Here is an 18,512-nt window from a genome sequence, read left to right on the forward strand (position 1 = left end):
AGTCACCGCCGTCGGGGCCCAATCAAACGTCAGATTGCATAGCAAAAATGAGGAGCGTAATTGCGGTGACCCTCGTTGCCGTAACGAGGCTCCATACGACGTGTCTGCCCTTTCCCAATCAATAAATCACGCCGGGTGCTGGCGGGGCGACGACCTCTGGCGCCGCTGCTAAATTGCTCGTACTTAAACGGAGCGTCGGTGCAAACAAGGACGATTCCTCCATGTTTCATCAGGGGCCAAAATAAATAATTGGCGGCTGTTGAAAATATAACGAGAGAAGTAGCGAGAAGTCATCCGAAATGATGTCCTTGCTGACCTTTCTTAAAATTGGCGCCAGTCACCAATAAGGTGATGCCGACGATCCAGATGCAATTAAAGTGCAGCGAATGGAATTTCTATGCAAGTTGTTGGAGGATATTGAGTAATGGCTCTTTAAAAGAGCAACTGGCGTGCGCATTAAACATGCACTCACAAGTTCATTTTCAATGACTGATAGCCGGCCAGCCGGCCGGTCTCACTTTCTAATCAATAGCAGTATCACCTTTACTTATTTAAGATGTTGGCTCATTACGCTACGCCACGGGCGCTACGAGGAGAGCTCGAGGTGAAAATGTAATTAAAAAGATAATATCTTCCTCCGCGCCACACGTCAGCGGAATACATAATATAAGCGCCACGGACATTAAATGAGAACGGAGGGATACATTTTTAGAAGAGCTAAAATTCGCTTCTCATCATTATTGACTGAGCTCTAATCAATAAGCGGTCTGGCTGGATTTTTGTTTAGGTGAACAGTTCACCATCTTCACCAAGAAATCCATTTCCAGAGAGGAAAGTTTTGAAGAGAATTTGGCCAATTTTAATTTTAACTTGAGTTTTTCACTCCAAAAATGAAACGCATGTATCTCTGAATTTTTTGTTATATTGTCATCCAAAATTTCAAATGTATCAATTTTTGTCACGTTTTTCACATTATAGAAAATAAAAAAAAGTCTTAAAAAGAAAAAAATAGACCAAATTTTCTCACCAAAAATTCAAAACATACATCATCATTATCCAAACTCGCTGTTTTTTGAGATATATTCTTCATTTTTGGCTTTGAAAAAGTAAAACTAAATTTAAATTTGCCTTCTATCATCATTCAAAAATGTAAGAAAATAACAATGTCGGTTATTTTGGACATTGATATCATTTCTTTTTTATTAAGACAAGAACTCTTCATTGTTTTTTTTCTCTGTAAAAATGTCTATTTATGAACCAATACAAAATGTGTATGGGAATGTGGCTCTCCTCTCCTCCTTTAAAACACATGAACACTTCCCAGGAACAGCTGAGAGACCAAAAAAAACAAAAAAATCCAAAGAACAAAACAAAAACAAACAATGAGCGGTGACACAAATCCAAACAATTGTTTTTTTCTTTTCTTTTTGGGAGCTTCCAAAGGCGGCGGTCGGTCGGTCAGTGTGTTTGAGGTGGACAGTTAATACGACGAAAACTTTTCCCATCCCTGTACACTTGATGTCAACACAAAAGCAGTACTTGCACAACTTTTACAGTGCACCAAATATTAATCAAGAAAAATACAGAAAGCATGTACAACACAGATGCTAAATAGCTCACCAATTTGCCGTCAATTTCCATGTTGGACGTTTTTGTTTTGATGTCATTTAAGTTATGAAGTCACACATGAACCTGAGGGCAGTATTTAAAAAAAATGTACTAAAAAATTACATTCTCAACACAATTCTTTTTAACTTGAATGGACATTTAGTAGAAAATACACTTCACATACAACCGAATCCTTAAATTTAAAACCCATTTATTTTCACAGAGCTATACGGAATGACTTGTAGGCCATTAAAAAAAAAAAGAAAAAAGAAAAAAAGCAATAGGACAAAAAAGATGGTGTTCATCTTGAATTTATCTGAAAAATGAAAAGCATGTAGTTTTGAATTTTGGGAGTGAATGCCCATTAAAAATTTTGGTCAATCCGATCAATTTTTTTGTATCTGAAAAATTAATCATAAAACAGATTTACAACTCTTTTAAAAAAAATATTGAATAAATTTGAGATTAAATACATTTTTTTAATTTTTTTTATAAATTAGTTCCCAAATTCATACTTGCTGACCATTTGACCAATTTCTTTGCAACTGGATAACTCAATATACTTTGGATTCATTGTGAACAATAATTTTCAATATATTTCATGGGCAAATCTGAAAACAATTTTGATGTGTAATAACTCAGCAACCTTGGTTAGGTGAAAAATGTCATCCCTTTTTATCATTTATTGGGAAATATAGATTGAAGTCTCATTCAAAAAAATCAAACCTGCTTCTCCGTGATTCTCAAAAAGGAACATTAAAAACACTAATAATAATAATAATAAGTTGACCATAAAACATCAAAGTTCAAATTTGAACCCTTTCCTGTTCCCGACCCAACCGCATAAACGACAAACAGTGTCATGGACATATACAGTGTATTCACGCCAAACTGAATCAAAACGGAAGGGACTTGGATCTTATCTGCAATGCACGTTCTAGTAAAAACATCAAGTGGGGGTGGGGGGGTGGATGCCCCAAACTCTTTCCTACGTTGAGACTGTTTTGTTTTTCTTCGTGCATGATGATATTAAAGCTATCGTATGTAATGAGGAATTTTACCTTGTCAAACGTGCCAGGAAAGTATCGACAGTGTCCACAAAGTCAGTAAGAAGACTTTCTGAAGGGACGTTAACGACAACATAATTTTTCAGCGATGCCAAAGCGAACCATCCGAAAAAGACCCGGGGTTATTTGTTGATGCTAATGTTGGCTCGTCATTTCTTGACCAAATAAGAGCAGATGTTGAACGTTAAGACCAAAATGTCACCGCTGTCCAATGCAAAGCAACATTTTTTTCATCGGAAAACACAAATTAAGTTGTCAGACTAGAACAAAAGCTGGACAAAGGTTTTGGCGGCGACTCTTGCCAATTTTTCTGATTTCACGTTAATATTGCTTCTATATTGTAACGAACACTCAAATGTACAGTGTCAAAATTCGGAAACAAAAAATGCTTGCGTTAATTGTTGAATTTCCGAAGAACTGAGATTTTGTTGAAGGGTCACGAATATTGCCCCAATGTATTTTTTGTTTTTCTCTGACCTAAAGAAATTTACGGTCGTTTTCAGCGTACTTTAGTGTATTAACTTTGTAAAATTACAATTTGTTTCAAAATAGAAAAAAACATTGTTGTGATTGCGAAATGTTATGAAATAATGTACATTTAATCAGCCATGATGGCAAATTGGTTGAATAGTAATGGAATGTTTGGAATGGAATGGGAGCGATGTCGTTAGGCATGCTGCTTTCTGTGTGAACACATTGACAAACAAACGACAACGTTCGATTGGACCTTGGGTCCGACCTCAAGATGCTAGCGCCATCATGCAAAAATCCCACTCGCGCAACTCAACGTCAGCCGGAAACATTCTGACATTCCTCTGCGTTTCCCTGGCCGCCACTGACAATACAAACTTTTAGTTTCGCTTTGGCAGGTGACATAAAAAAAAAAGCAACAGAGCGAGAAGAAATCCAGCCAACACATTCATGCAAGTGGAAACTCAATTTAAGCCAAAAAAAAAAAAAAAGCACACTAGCAATGGGGAGCATAGAAAAATAAAAAAGTCGTTAGTGTCCCGGAGAGTTTACCTTCCACCGGCATTATGACAATTAGTGTCAAGAACAAATATTTCCAAATAAAGATTTAATGTAGCGCTTTTGTACAAACTATACAAATTGGTGGACCTCGCCGTTTCCGAAGACAAATTTGAAATGTTTGATTAAATCCAAGTCTGGACAGATTGCAAATCGTTTTGGTCAGCATGTGCAAAATGGGCTGGAGTTCATTCTACATGAAAACAACAGCAAATATTTCAAATTTTCCTACAATGCCAGTGGGAAAACAGGAATTTCGTTGCGTGTCGCCATCGGGACTCAATTAGAAGTCGCGAGGAAAAAGCAGGGGGTGGGGGGGTGGATGAAAATAACAGTGCAGAATATGCAATCATCATAATGACATGGTGGGCATTGTGCGGCCGGCGGAGGTTACCAAGCATGAGTTTCTTCAAAAACAACAAAAGAGATTGTTTTTTTGCTGTCTTTTTTTTGATTATACTCTGACGGTGGTTGGTCATTTTTGACAGGGAGTGCGAAGGTTGAGGTGGGGTGGGGTGGGGTCATCAACAGTCTACAACTATTCTCATTATTATGTACAATGATATGGTGACGCATTCCTTGCATTTTTCCCCAAGGGGTGGGACATAACCGAGTCGCAGATATATCACAGTATACTCAATTGTTATGAAGTGTTTTGACGTTAAAGAGGAAGCGGTGGCGGTAGTCGTTGGGGACGAGCGGGAGGGGGGGGTGGCTGTCATTTTTTTTTTGTACCCTCTACAGAAACCCAAGGTGGGAGCTTGTGAACGCCACGAAAAAAAATCCGAACAAGGCACAGAATTTTCTGCAAACGGTCGGGGACTCGACAACATCAACAAGAAAATAAACATGTCGTTAGGTAGGTGCTGAACGGTGAAGCTCTCTGACCCCCCCCCCCACCCCACCCCACCCCACCCCCACCGTCCTCCTCTTGTCCGCATCTTAAAAACCGTCCTTTTGATTTCTTTTCCCTACAACACATAAAACATTCCAACCTACATTTGCGGACGAGACTAGACAAACTGCTTTTTTTTTCTCGCGCCTCCCACCCATTAAGGTGACCATTTCAGATCCCCTCTAACCCCCCCCCCCCCCCCCCCCCCCCCCCCCCCCCCCCAATCCCCGAGTCCCCCCAGAAACAACCGCGCCCTAAAGAGGACGCTGAAGGTGTCGGGGTCCTGCTTTGATTAGATGTAGTACTCCTTCTTTTCGTCGGAGTTGGTGTGGCCGCCCTCGGCGTTGATGATGGCCGTGTCGGCGTCGGCCGCGTCGTCCGCCCCTTTGGCTTCGTGTGTGAAGTAGGTACCTGAGGGAGAAAATTTCACAATTACGCATGAGGACACACCACGTGACCGTATTTCCGAAATTCCCGTTTAGCGGGACCCATCTGGAAATTGGGCAGAATTTTCTCGCTCTTTGCACTCCTAGTCAGCGACTGCCTGCTGCTCAGATGACAGACACCAAAGATTAAAAGGAGCCTGCGGCACTTGATCATGCTAATCTCCCAGCATGTGGTGAGCCTCGCACCTTGGAGATGGACCTCTCCGGTGGCTCTGAACTGACCTTGCGGGGGGGTCAACGGAAATTGAACCGACGGGCCACTTGGATACTCATTGAGCAGATTTTCCGACAAAATGAGCAATGATGCCATTTTCAAGTTGCTGATTCCACCTTTTGACCATCCATGTGGACCGGAAGTGCAAATAGGGTATGCTTGACACCATCTTTTTTCATTGTCATGTACACCTGACCTTCCACCCTTGGAACTCATTAGGGATCGCCAACGAGTGCCGTCTTCATACCAACCATACATCTTTGTGACCTAGATTTAACCAGCTGCGACAAAACCACATAGGCAAGGGGTTCTCGGAGTTTTTGTTTCCATTCAGAGACCCCTTACAACACAGGTGTCAAACTCAAGGCCCGGGGGCCAGATACGGCCTGCCACATCACTTTATGTGGCCCGCGAAGACAAATTGTGCATCAAATTCGTGTGTCATTACTGGAATTTACAAATTGTCTTCACTTTTAATAATATCTTTTTTTTTAATATTTGACCAGTTTTTACTCGTCTAATTTTAAAATGTGTTATTTGTCAGTTTGTTTTGTCGCTTTTACTGTATATAATATGAGGTGCTCATACATTTATTTGGGTTGACAGTCATAATGGCCCTCCGAAAGAAGCTATGACTACAATGCGGCCCGCGAAAAAAATGAGTTTGACACCCCTGCCTTACAAGAATAACTTTTTTCCCCCAATTGACAATTGAATATAACCCAATTCAACAGATTATATCTTGAACGCAACAGAGTCCACTTTTTGGATTCCACTAAGATTTGGTGACTGGACGAATCAGTTGTCAAACCCTCAGGAAGTAGCCACCGAATAATGGTAGGCTGATTAAAAAGTGCCGAGCGTCATTGACTGATATGGGTTACCTTTGTGCCTGGCGAAGTAACGTCCCAAGACGATGAGTAGACAGAGCATGGCGAAGACCACCACAGCCACGACTCCCCCGATCACCGCGTGGTCCACCGTTCTGGGGGCTCCCTCACCGGCTCGAGAATCTACGACAAAAAAAAAAGGAGCCTCATTAATTGTATTAAAGGAACACAGAGGACAGAGAGAAATGGCTATGCTAATGTAGGCTTTAACAATTCACGTCAGGAGAATATCTCATGAAAAGAAAAGACGGCTTTCCACAAAGAAAGCCAGTCACATAATCACTGCGTGCGGTAGCTTTGATGGAGAGACAAACGGCTTTATCTGATAATGACTTTAAATCGAATCCACATCTCAGCTAATCATCCATCTTTCTAGACCTCAACCATAACCAAACAACTCAAGTGCTTAACCCTCGTCTGCGTGTTGTTGTTTTTTGCTGACTAAAAGATCCTTCTGACTTGAGCCTATTCCAGTTGATTTCAGTCAAGCACAGGTCATAGAGACAAACAAATCATTCAATTTGTTTTCACAGTGCTTTCTGGTTCCCAACTTTTTGGCTATCGTTTTTTTTTTTTTTTCTAAAGACTCGAAAGGGAAATAAGGGCATGAGGGATGCTTGCCATCAGTTATTAGCAATCTGTTCACGTCATCCATTAGCTGTAGTAGCTGGCTAACCCCCTTTCCACTGAGGGATTTGCTGGAGCCGGGTCCAGGAAGCAGAAGGACCAGGCCGCATTTTACTAATGAATGCCAGAAATGGAAGAGAGAAAAATGATGAACAACATCAGCCAATATGGGAGGAACAACGCCACACTTGACAAAATTGTTCCCCCCAGGTGAATCCAAAGGGCTTATTTTGACTTTAGATTTGGCTTTCAGCGCATTGCAGCGGCTTCAATTAAACCGAGTGGAAATCCGTCTGACATTCAATTGCTTTTAGGCCAACTCTACGTTAACATTGTTTCCTATTACGATGTTAATGTGGACTCTGGACTCGAGGGCACCAAGGGAAGGGACACATGCGTTTAAGAAACGGTAAAGACGCCATTGCGTGACAATAAAGTTTGTCTGAATGTCATATTTAATAAGGATGCGGCTGGAAAACATTTGCTGTCATTTCCTGAAAGCACTTGGCTCACGATGAAACCATATAATGCAATTTGCATGTCATATCAGTGAGCGTCATTTATGAACAATTACTGTCACTCGGCGCAAGACACTACATTTGTGGAAGGAACTAGCTCAAAGTTAAAATGCTTTCAACAATGACTACAGCTAGCGCTCGAGGAAACGCACTTATTGCCTTTTCATCAATGTCTTCTTTGGGAGCAGAATGACGAGGGCATTGCCATTCCAAACAAACCGTTTCATTTAACTGCAGTTGAAGGTGAAGAGGAAGAAAAATTTTGACATCATTTCCCCATAGTGCCATTTAGACGATGTAGGTGAACAGGACAGATGGTCATTAACATTGATTTTTGGCTTGAGGGATAGTTCCAGTCAGTCAGACGTGTACTGCCAAAACATCACTCCAATATCCTCTGCATATATATATTTTTTCTTAATTTTATTTTTCTCAACAACCGTCGCTTGGTTACGTGCGCAAGCGAGGGTGGCGGTGAACTTTGCAACAAGCAGCAGTTTGACAGATTATGAAAAATTCTTTCAAAAAGTTGAAGTGGACTAATGACACCAAGAGAATGTGTTTAGCATTAGCTTTCTCTTAGGCCAGCCCACTATTTTTATGCTAACATCTAATTTAAAACACCTCAGACTGGTTGATGTAACTAGCAGTGTGCTCGCCGTAATTACAAACTTTTAAACAGCTTATATTTGAACGTAGGACGTAGCAACAAATGCAGACAGCTTATATCAATATGCATATATTTTTTATCCTCTGCCAAGAAAAGCCCAAAACTAACATTATTTCTGCTTTTTTGGGGTTTGACGTGAAATCTATGTATCGTATGAACTGTTTCCAGGTCAAACTAAATTGTCATCTCCGGTAAGGTCTCTATTTAATATGTGTCTGAAAGACAAACGATTAAGCAGGGCAGTTCTCCAAGTGTCCACGGGGATAAACAGAGAGAGTGGCAGCAATGCAAGATCACAAGTGCCAAGGTGGAGGATCTCATTTTTCATAGGACGGGCTGACAGGGGCCTTGATTTGAGACTGAGGAGATCTCCTAATTGGATCTGCTAATCTGCTAATTAAGCATCGGTGACTTGGCTGACGTGCTCGCACGCTGCCGTCGCCAGATAGAGGGGCAATCAGCGAGCGGCGAGTGGGCGGGCGGGGTGTCATAAGAGTACGTTGCCTTGTCAAGATCCACTCTCTCTCGCCTAAAGAGTAAAGGTAATTAAAGTCACCAGCAACCTATTCATTGAACCTATTTGAAAATGTCACCTCGAGCTTCTCCTTGTCGGGTGGTGCGTGACGCGACACGATGCGACGCCGCTCTCATATAGTGACTTTTTTGCACGACGTCAGAAGGTGCTTTAATTAGGGGAAATGCTGGCGAGAATGAAGTTGAAAGTTGGACAATTGTTTAACATTTGAAGACAATTAAAAAAACAATGACATGCCTTTGGATTTCGTTTCTGCCTATTCATGCTTACTCAGCTTCTTTTGTTTATTGCATATTTCATGGCTGTATGACCTTTGAAAAAACATCAGCGACCTTCCCTTCCGTACCGATTTAGTGGTTCTTTTTAATCGATTTTTTTTTTAGTATAAATTGACGTTTTTTTTTCCATCTCAAAGCAAACATTCAAAGTCATTCCAGGAATAAACCAACAGTCCATTAGCACTCGAGGAACCGTGTATCTTTTCCCTAATGGACTCATTTATCATTTGTCTAATCAGGGCCAGTCTTCATCCAAAATGTAATATAATTATGGGCTATAAGCGTTCTCGGGATATTGCGCCGTTTCTAGGCCGCGGCGAGCTCGATAAACACCTTCTAATAATGGCTTTTAGTGGTCTCGGGAGTGACTTACTCCGACGCATCGAGGACTCGCAGTGGCTCCCGAGGCCAAATGAGTTTGTGGCTCATTGCGGCGATGTGCATCAGTCCTGTTAATGGCGGGCAGGCGGGAGTGAGGGGAGGGGCTTCTCTCAGGTATGATTATCAACCCTCGCAAAAATGTAACCTTCCCTATCTTCCCGCTGTTAGCGAGCTGCCTATAAGTGGACTGCCAGGAAAATATCCATTACGGAGGCCGCTTGAGCTAAACGTCACTTGGGTGCTCACACTTAGCTGACTTTTCTCCCTAAGCACTTAAAAAGATGCGAGTGAGTAAGGTGACAATCTCAAGAATGACAACAAAAAAAAAAAATTTGAATTGAGGACATTGTCCACTGTCTGCATTGTAACAACACAGTGAGGCCGTGTTTATTGTGGTGCCTGGCAAAATCTCACGGAAGGCTTTGCGTTAACACGCGTGGCCGCCAGACATTCGCTGTGCCCGGCCGGCTATGGGAAGTGTGCCAACTCCCCTGAATGAGAGAAAAATGGCTGCATTTGAATGTTAGCAACAAACAGCCTATGGCAAGATTCTGCGCTCGACCTCTCGGATGAGCTTTTTCATTAACTTTTCATGCCTCCCCATTTGAATGAGTAAACAACTGACAGAACAATTTGTCAACTTCATTCGAACTGCACCAATACGTGCCACTACCGACAATCGTTTTACCAAGTATACGCCTGCGGAAATGAGCAGTTCCAAAAAGATTTACTCGGTTTGATGTTGCATTCCTCTCGAGACCTAAAGAGCCTTTAAAACACAAATCCTCCATAATACAATATGTCCCCTTTAATACTAACAACTTTGGCTTTGTCAGCTGTAACAAAGAATGAAAACATCTGGCCGCCAGCGTGAGGCGTTCAATGCTTTCACGTCGCCGACTGGCAAACCCGGACGCAGATCCGATGATAAACGAGCGCTTTTATGCGTGCGCGGGACAGCGGCTCCAAGTAATTTCCGAGGTAATACGGCTTACTGGAGCATTACGCGCCACCTGAGAGCAAGGAGGCGCGTTATGCCTCAGAAATTAGGCTTTCGGGAAGTCGGTGTAAACAAGCCACAATCAAGATAGGCGCTTTATTATTAGTGTCGCCGCGCAGCGCTAAAAGGCCCAGCTTGATTATTGACACATCACAACACAAATGCATTCATGTAATACATTGTCACATACTGTAGCGGCTGGGGCTATTTTCATAGTCAACAAAAGAGTGGGCCAGCTGAATCATGAAAAGACGATTTTTCTGAGAACAGGGTTTGCCCTATGTATGATACGAACGAAATGCAAAATAGCAAATAGAAAAATTGGCTAGATGATGTATGGAGGATTTATTTTGGGGGCCATAATGACTCGTCAGGAACATTTCAAAAAAATAATTCCAAAGCATTTTTGGTGGTGCACAAACAGTTGGCAAGAACGCCCGCAGGTGTCTCATTTGCAGCAGGTAACAGAAGCCGCGCGACAGATGGGCACATTCGACAGCGGATGGCAAATCCGGAAGCGTCTGCTTGCTGAAATGATCAAAAGTGACGATTGGCACAAAAGCCATTTGTATGCGGCGGTTTAAAAAAAAAAAAAAAAAACTGTCGGCTGCTGATGTCATTTTTTTGCCTTTAGGTATGAGTTAATTCGTTTCTTGACCATCCTGAAAGCCAAGAAGAAATATTTTCACAACCACTGTAGAATGCAGTAAGATTAGTTGTTCACTGCAGAGGATAAAGAATATACATACGTATGCCTACCCCTAAACCAAATACTCTATAAAAACAAAAAAACCTAAAAGTAATACTAAAACTGATTTAAAGAATAGACCATTATACCTGCTCTAACTGGATCTCGAAAACAAAACTCAAAGCTAAATACAACCAAAAAAAAATGCAAAATCATTTGGAGAGTGTCGAGAGGAGAGGGAGGAACACTACTCGCAAAGCATGTTTGCTCATCCTCCGTATTGTCTCACTGCTGTTGTTAATGGCGTCCCGGTGTTCAAAATGTCTTCCTGAGAGTCCCGCCGAGCCGGGCGGCCATTACGGCGCACTCTCTCCCGAGTCTGGCGTTTTCCGACCTGCGGCGCCGCTCAATTATCTGGGCTACTTTCTCCCGCTTGCTGACAGCCGTGTTGACAGGTGTGCGGTAGCTCCCTCGCCAACCCCCCGCCCAACCCTTGCAGATGTGCTCACCTCTCTAGACAGGAAATTAATCGGCTCCGAGCTAGCCGTCAGCTACGCTAGGAGCTGACATCTTGCGCTAACGTGCCCTTTTGTTTAAGAGTGAGCAGATCGAAGCCGGAGAAGGCGAGACGTCATTGGAACGCGTGCTGATGTGCGGCTAGAAACCACCAAAATAATCACGTATAAACAGCATGCTACACAGTCTCCACTTTGCTGCACCGGATAATTCTATACTGGAATAAAAATGGCCAAATAACCACAGTCGCTAACTTGCAGCAGTATTATCATCCACAGTCTCCTCTTTCCTGCAGCACTCTGTTTTCTTTGTTGCCCACAGTCTCCTCTTGGATAAAATGACTATACACCACATTGGCCACTTAGTTGCATGCTTTTAACATTTGAGGATCCACTGAAACAAACGTATCCACACATTTGTTAACATTTGAGAAAAAGCTGTTAGAAATGACCAAAACAAAGAGCAATGCTAAAATTAGCATATTAAATTCTTCATTATTGTACTCCAGAGTGTCTACGATCCAATATCTGTTTTCTTTTGACCCTCAGTCTCCTGGAAAAAAATGTGCCTTGTTGCTTGCAGTGCTATTTTAAAATGGAAAGCTGGACGCTTCTGTCCCTTCACGTCACCGAACAAAATGGACAAGGTGGCCGTTCCGTGTCAGTCCCCTGGTTCCTCAAATCACAACAAGCTGAGCATCGCCATGGCAACAAGACTTCTGGAGTCTCAGCGGTCAGCGCCGCTCCGACGTGGTGTCAGTCACGGGTGCAAATGAGTGACATAAGCAGCCTCCGCTGAGGTGATTCATTGGCCTAATGGAAGCCTTGAGCTCCAAATATCATACAGAGTGAAAAAGGAAACAAGATCTGTATTTAGTTTGGCGGCATTCAATGCATATATAAAATATAAATAACAGTGATTTATATTTTTTGCTATGGTGTCCGCTATTTTTGTGCTGAGGCCAATGAAAGTAATACTTTGGCACCATCTTTAACTCATTGATGGTGTTTCTTTCATCCGCGTTGGAGATGTCCTGTGCTCCTTGAATGCATGAAGTCTAACTTGCTCTTACAATTTGCTTTAACATTTATTATATTAAAAAAAAGATTGACTTCAACGACCAAAACATGTCACAGACTTGTTATAAAGATGACAAACTAGCGACATAATTAGCATCACAGAAATAAACGGGAGGACGAGGAGCTGGGGGGACGAGTCCAACCATTTGCATGTTGACATACTTTAATAAACATGCAGCAGATGCAGGCGGAAACCCCCAAAATAAAAAAAATAAAAGAAATAATAAGAAAGTAGAGATACCAACCATGAGCTGCAGGTTCAGTGCTGGGCGCAGTGTCTGAGTGAGCACACAAGGAGAGGACATGGTGGAGGACCAAGAGGGAGGTGTGGAAGAGGAGAAACGGCATGCAAATAAAGGAAGGAGGGAAGGAAGGAAGGAAGGGAGGGAGGGGAAGAAAACAAATAACAAACATAAGCAAGCATTCGAGAACAAACGACAAAAAGACAACAGGCTAAAGGGAAGCAACACGCGCACACGCATTGCTGTGTCTGACCACAATTCATTCAGAATTATTGTGTTGTCAACTGCTTGATGATATTGTAACTTTTTAAAGCCACTGATTACGATGCCTACATCTGAATGCAAAAAACAAAAAAAAACAACGATATAAAATCCAAAGTCCACATGCAAACTAAAGCATCTGATAGCAGAAATCGAAATGGGACGAGAAGCGGACCATGCGGGACTCCACAATACGTTGCCTATGTTGACGCGAGCCCTTTGCCAACATGTCGCACGCCGATAACCACACGCCCATCCTAATTCTATACGCATGAATGCATAAGACGGCACCCAAATGCCAACAGCGTCCCCCGCTGGCAAACGTGATGACTTCTTTACATCTGATGGCTTTTCCAAACAGAGCCGCCTCCTCCGTTTTGCCATTTCCTTCCATCTTCTTGAGTGTTTTCCACCTCCCGCAGAGCTTCTCTGATGGAGAAGAAAAATGTCTGGCTTTGCTTTGACAAGGGCCAGAGTTTTGTTTACAGGTTCGGAGCTTTGACGGGCATTAAGTTGTTGAGTAGTTGCGCTTTTGCTCCAACAATGAATACATTACATCTGTGAGCTGCTGACGGTGTAAAACACGGCTACCCCGAAGAAGACGTGTTTTCCATCCCGCCGCTATACGACAAAGCGAGCTAGCGACCCAGGTCCCGTATGCCACATGACGCCATGTTGGATGCTTGCAATTTACCTTAATCAAATCAGTTCGAGTCGACTGACTCCAATTTGAAAATGGATTGGCGGAGGGGGGCATCCTTCATATTATTTTCGCCTTTGATACAACGGAAGCGTGTGAACCCCCCCCACCCCGCCCCCTTGTCGCCAGATGGTGTTTATGCAATTGAAGACCCTGACAAAGGCAATAGATATTTATTTGCGACTTCCTGACTGTGGCGAATTGGTTCATCAGCCTCGTTTAGGCTCTTCCATCAATTAAGACGCCACGCCGGCTCACCTCCAGATTGTCTGATTTGCATCGGACGCACATTCATAATCTATTTCCTTCAGCTGGCAATTAAAGGCCATTGTTCGCCCCGGCGGGCTGCTAAATACGGCGATGATTTGTCATATTGTGTCGATGGCGACGGGTGGGTGAGGTCAAGAGAGATCGGACGAAAGATGAATGCTGATTAAGGCGGAAGGGTCCTTGTGTCGCGCCAAATGTACACTGCGTTTGCGGTGAAACTGCCGTTTCAAATGTTTACGAACGTAAAGGTGTAAATGGGCCTCGTGTTGGGTCCTGGGAGATGCCTAAATGGAAATTCCTGTCATGACCTAAAAAAAAAAAAAAAGTGCAAAAACAATAATTTTGACATTTGCCAATGTTTTTGCTTGAAAAATGTGCAAAAACAATCATTTTGATATTTGCCAATGTTTTGACTTCCCACAACCTGCACACACAGAGACGCACTTAGGGACCAAGTGTTGGGGTTGTATAGATTTTTAAAGTGCTCCATTTTGTCCGTTTAATGGGAAAGTGATGGTGGAAAAAAAGCCCTCAATAGCACTCTGATAGATTCATTTGGCAGTCTCTGATCTGTGAAGCCCCGCTGTGGCTAAATGAAATCAACTGGCAGAGTGTATTATGGCCATATGAGCCCGCTGCTGCCTTCAATCCATACACACAGTAATAATCATAGAATGCCCCTGGTAGCGGCCCGTAAGGACAGGACATCTGGCGCAAAGTGTAAATGGGTTTGGCTTCCCACTGAAAACATTGGCGCTTCGCACACGAGAGCTTGCGTTCGATTGGGCGGCGTGCACGCGCGCATATCGAGCGGCCGCGCAGATTGTTCATTGGCCTTTTTGGAATTTCAGGCATAAAGTCTGCCGTGTCTTGAGGATTTACTGTGGTGCCTTTGAGATACAAGTACAAGATGTCATCCGGTATTTATTTTGCTTTGACTCGAGAGCGAGCTTGAGATACGATCAAAAAGGCTTCAATGCAACTTAAAGTGAAAACACACAAATCTAATTTGACTCAGTTTGATCAGTTTAAGCATCTGATATTTTCAAATGCAGACGATGCAGAAGCACTGACTGAGTCTTATAGTCTTTATCCTCTGCAAGGAGCTGCTGAGATGTTGACACTGTACCAAGGGCTGCATGTCTTATACTGCCCTCTAGTGGCCAAGACAGAAAGCAGTTCAACTCAAGTGTGAAAACTGTTCAATTGTCCTCAAGTTGATTAGGTCGACCACACAAATAGATAATAGTTACTCGATTACAATGGAGTACAGCAGAATGAGCACGACTTGTGTTTTCACTCACGGAAGCAGCACATCAACAGTTTAGGTTTGCTAGTCTTCTTGAACTACTTGGGGCGGGGTACGGTTACACTTCAGAGACTCCACATTAACGTGAAATCAACTGTAATCATAATAGGAGGAACGTAAAAGCTACCCCGCCCCGTCCCCTTTTATAGTGGAGCAAAGAAAGGCCCGCCGGCATTGTTGTTTTTCTAAATATTGCTTTCTATTTTGCAACGGTATGACTCCCAACGGACTTATTAGGCACACGAGTGCAATCATTTGCGAATCTCGCAGTCAATCAGCCCGTCGGTGCCGACGAGATAGGAGTCGGTGCGAGTGGCTGGATGCCTGGCGCCCAGGTGCAATCAATGCCCCCCCCCCCGGCGCAGATAGGCATTCCTTTTAATCCAATCGAACGGCATAATCAAGCACAATGGCCGTGATTCGCGCCCCGGCCTCGTGAGATTTGTTCCAATCGAGCGAGCTGTCAGCCGGGCTTTTGATTGCGTCGCGCCGCGCACAACTCGGGCTGATGAAGAAAGTGGCGATATTTCTTCCATCTCTGGGTGTGCACTCAAAACAGACCGGAGTTTGATTTCCAATGGAATCGTTCGGAGTCGGAATCGACGATAGAAAAAGTCGAGGGCGATACTGTACCTTGACTGGCTTCGGGGTGGAGGGAGGAGGAAGTGATGATGAAGATGGTGGCAGTGGTGGGTTTGGGGGTGGTGGTGGGAGCATCTGAATGAGAAGACAAATACATGACAAACTCACAGGGGGGCGGATACAAATGAGTGCACCAAAAGAAAAATATGAAATGCACACGCGTGTACGATGCCGGGCCGGGTTGCCTCACAGCTTGGCTTTTCGCCGACTCGGCGCAGCAAGACGACGCTTGTTAGGAGTGATTAAAGTTCTTAATGAGCAACGTGCGCTGCCGTCTTGACAGACAAATACATTGGAGGTGATCAGCAGGGTGAAGAGTGAAAGAGGAGAGGGCCAGGCCAATGTTTGATGGCATGATGACAACACGAGTGCATTCAAAGATGAAGGGAATAGCCGACGACAAACAACACACAGCAGGCGCCATCAAGGAAGAAAACACATCAGCTTGTTGTGAACAAATGACTTGGAAGCGGAGACTCATTAACTTTTGTTTTAAAAATAATTTCAAATAATGGATATCTCCGGGGTGCTGCCGACTCCTCCAAAACGTCTTTGGAAAACCACAAAATTCTTCGAAAAAGTCTGATAATTATTCAATATGTTCCCTGTGGCCGAAGGAAGAAAATGCTGGAAAAAAATACCCCCCCTTCCAAAAATAATAATACAAAAAAAATGAATTATCTGGCACCTGGGGGGGTTCCAAGCATATTTTAGGGCGAGGAAATGCCCCCGCGGCCCCCCCACTTGCTCACCTTCGTCAGTCGAACACGTGTAAATCGAGGACTACCTGTATTGTTAAATTATTTTCCAGATTAGCTGCGAAAAGTCACTTTTTTTCCCCCAGCAATCCTCAACGGTTTCCAACACGATTATTTGGACTGCCAGTTTGAGGCAAATTGAAAATAATCACCTCCCAAATTTGCATGGAGGTGCTAATCAAGTTAATAAAGGTTACAACGCCGTGGGTAAATGTCTCCGACGAGTGTAGCGAGTTTGTTTTTCATATGAAAGTGGCTTGTTTGCCTCGGGGAGGATATGCTCCACGTAAATCTTGAACAACCAGCACAAGTGAGTCGACTCATTCAAAGAGAAGGCGTGCCCGGAGCAGCGGCACAGATGAAGAGCTTCGGGTGAGCCGGACACCATTTTAATTCATCGTCAGCCGTGTGCGTCTTTTAAAGTCAACCTTGACGAAAACACAAAGAGGGGAAAATGGGTCCGCTGGGTCGCCAGTGCGCTGGCAGACAGATTCCAGCTTGGGGGCAGCGCTGTCTAATTTGTTTGATCCTGTTGTCAAGTGCGTCGGGACTGGCAGATGTTTGGGATCATCAGTAGCCCCTTTTTGCACAGCCTTGGTGGAACGCTGGCAGAGAAGAGCCGGTTACTTTCAGACAGCTGCCACAAATTCCCACAATAATGGCAGCAAATTCATGCAAACGCCACTAATGAAGTCCTGAGTCCAGAATCGAATCCTAATTACGCCGCTAATGATGATTTCAAACTGGCACTTTTACACCTCCGCAAGACTTAAGTGGCTGGCGAGACGATGGGGGCACAACTCCCGAGAGCTTTTAAAACGAAGGGGAAATGTAAAGCAGTCCAATAAGTAAGACCCGGGAGACAGAAGAGAAGGGAGGCGACCACGGCGGCGGCGGAGGGAAACTCAGTTATTGGACGCCAGTAAACAAGCCGAGAGCCTTTGGCTGGTGGCGAGAGGGAAAAGCCTAATGGTTGTGTTTTCTCACCCCTGCGAAGTCGGGGCCATTCGGCGACACCCCGCGAGCAATAGCCCAGGCATTCTGTTGGCCCGTTAACGTTGTTAGTGTCAGCCGGTGTTGCGGTGCTCTCCATCACGCGGGGGTCACAATAGGCTGCAATCCGACGTATTAGAGGGGCCAAGCCGCATTTGTTCTGGAGGCGCCCGTTGCACTTTATCATTGAGTTACATGGGGTTGCCTTGCTATTGTGGCTCCTATGCAACAAATGGCCAGTATAGAGGAGAGAAAACAAAACAAAAAAACAGGTCACGACAGTGTCTGTCCTGCTGAAAGTGTCGACTCATTTTTGTTTACCAAATTCACTTAATTTGAGTTTTTTTTAGAGTGTCTTTGTTGGTTCGTAATTAGGGCCACTGGCGGCGCTAGGATTTTTTTTTTTTTTACTTCGCGGCGGGCATAGGGAACCCGAGGATATCTCAGGGGGTCCTAAAAACATTTTTTTTTTTTTTTTTACAAACCCCAAAAACTTTTCAAAAATGCTGATGATGATTAATTATATGCTCCCTATGAGGGATGGGTCGGAATGTGGATACAAATTCACAGACAAATTGGCAAATACCCAAAAGTCTATTATTAAAATACTCAAAAGTCAATTATCTGGCCTGGCACCCGTGGGGGTTAAACCATATTTCAGGAAGGGGGGTGGTGGGGGGTTATTGCCTCCACTGCAAGACCCTCTAGCATCACCAGTAATTAGAGCCCAACCAATTAATTGCCCTGCCAATACTGGCAGTTTTTTTTTTAAACACTCATTTTAATTTTATTCCATTTACAATTTTTTTTTTCACTTTTACTTTGTTATTTTGTTACTTTTCAATCACTATCACAACCTTGGGATGGATATTTCAACTCTCGCACACACAGCGGGA

At 43.6% G+C, this 18,512-nt stretch overlaps 1 protein-coding gene across 4 annotated transcripts in view; it reads right to left on the reverse strand.

The window, feature by feature from the left end:
• Positions 1-3,081: 3,081 nt before the first annotated feature.
• cadm1a (cell adhesion molecule 1a) overlaps positions 3,082-18,512 on the reverse strand; it is a 146,912-nt gene continuing 131,481 nt past the window's right edge. Inside the window, exons 9-12 of one of the 4 annotated variants that reach the window (XM_037270068.1) lie at positions 15,857-15,940; positions 12,687-12,719; positions 6,144-6,272; positions 3,082-5,010 (exon numbers count right to left, since the gene is read on the reverse strand). In XM_037270068.1, the coding sequence (XP_037125963.1) occupies positions 4,892-5,010; positions 6,144-6,272; positions 12,687-12,719; positions 15,857-15,940 (365 nt within the window). In that variant the 3' untranslated portion in view covers positions 3,082-4,891. The remainder of the gene's footprint in view (positions 5,011-6,143; positions 6,273-12,686; positions 12,720-15,856; positions 15,941-18,512) is intronic. The other 3 variants (XM_037270069.1, XM_037270070.1, XM_037270071.1) reach the window with 3 other exon arrangements.

The sequence above is a fragment of the Syngnathus acus genome, chromosome 14 (assembly GCF_901709675.1).
Source record: "Syngnathus acus chromosome 14, fSynAcu1.2, whole genome shotgun sequence".
Classification (NCBI taxonomy): domain Eukaryota; kingdom Metazoa; phylum Chordata; class Actinopteri; order Syngnathiformes; family Syngnathidae; genus Syngnathus; species Syngnathus acus.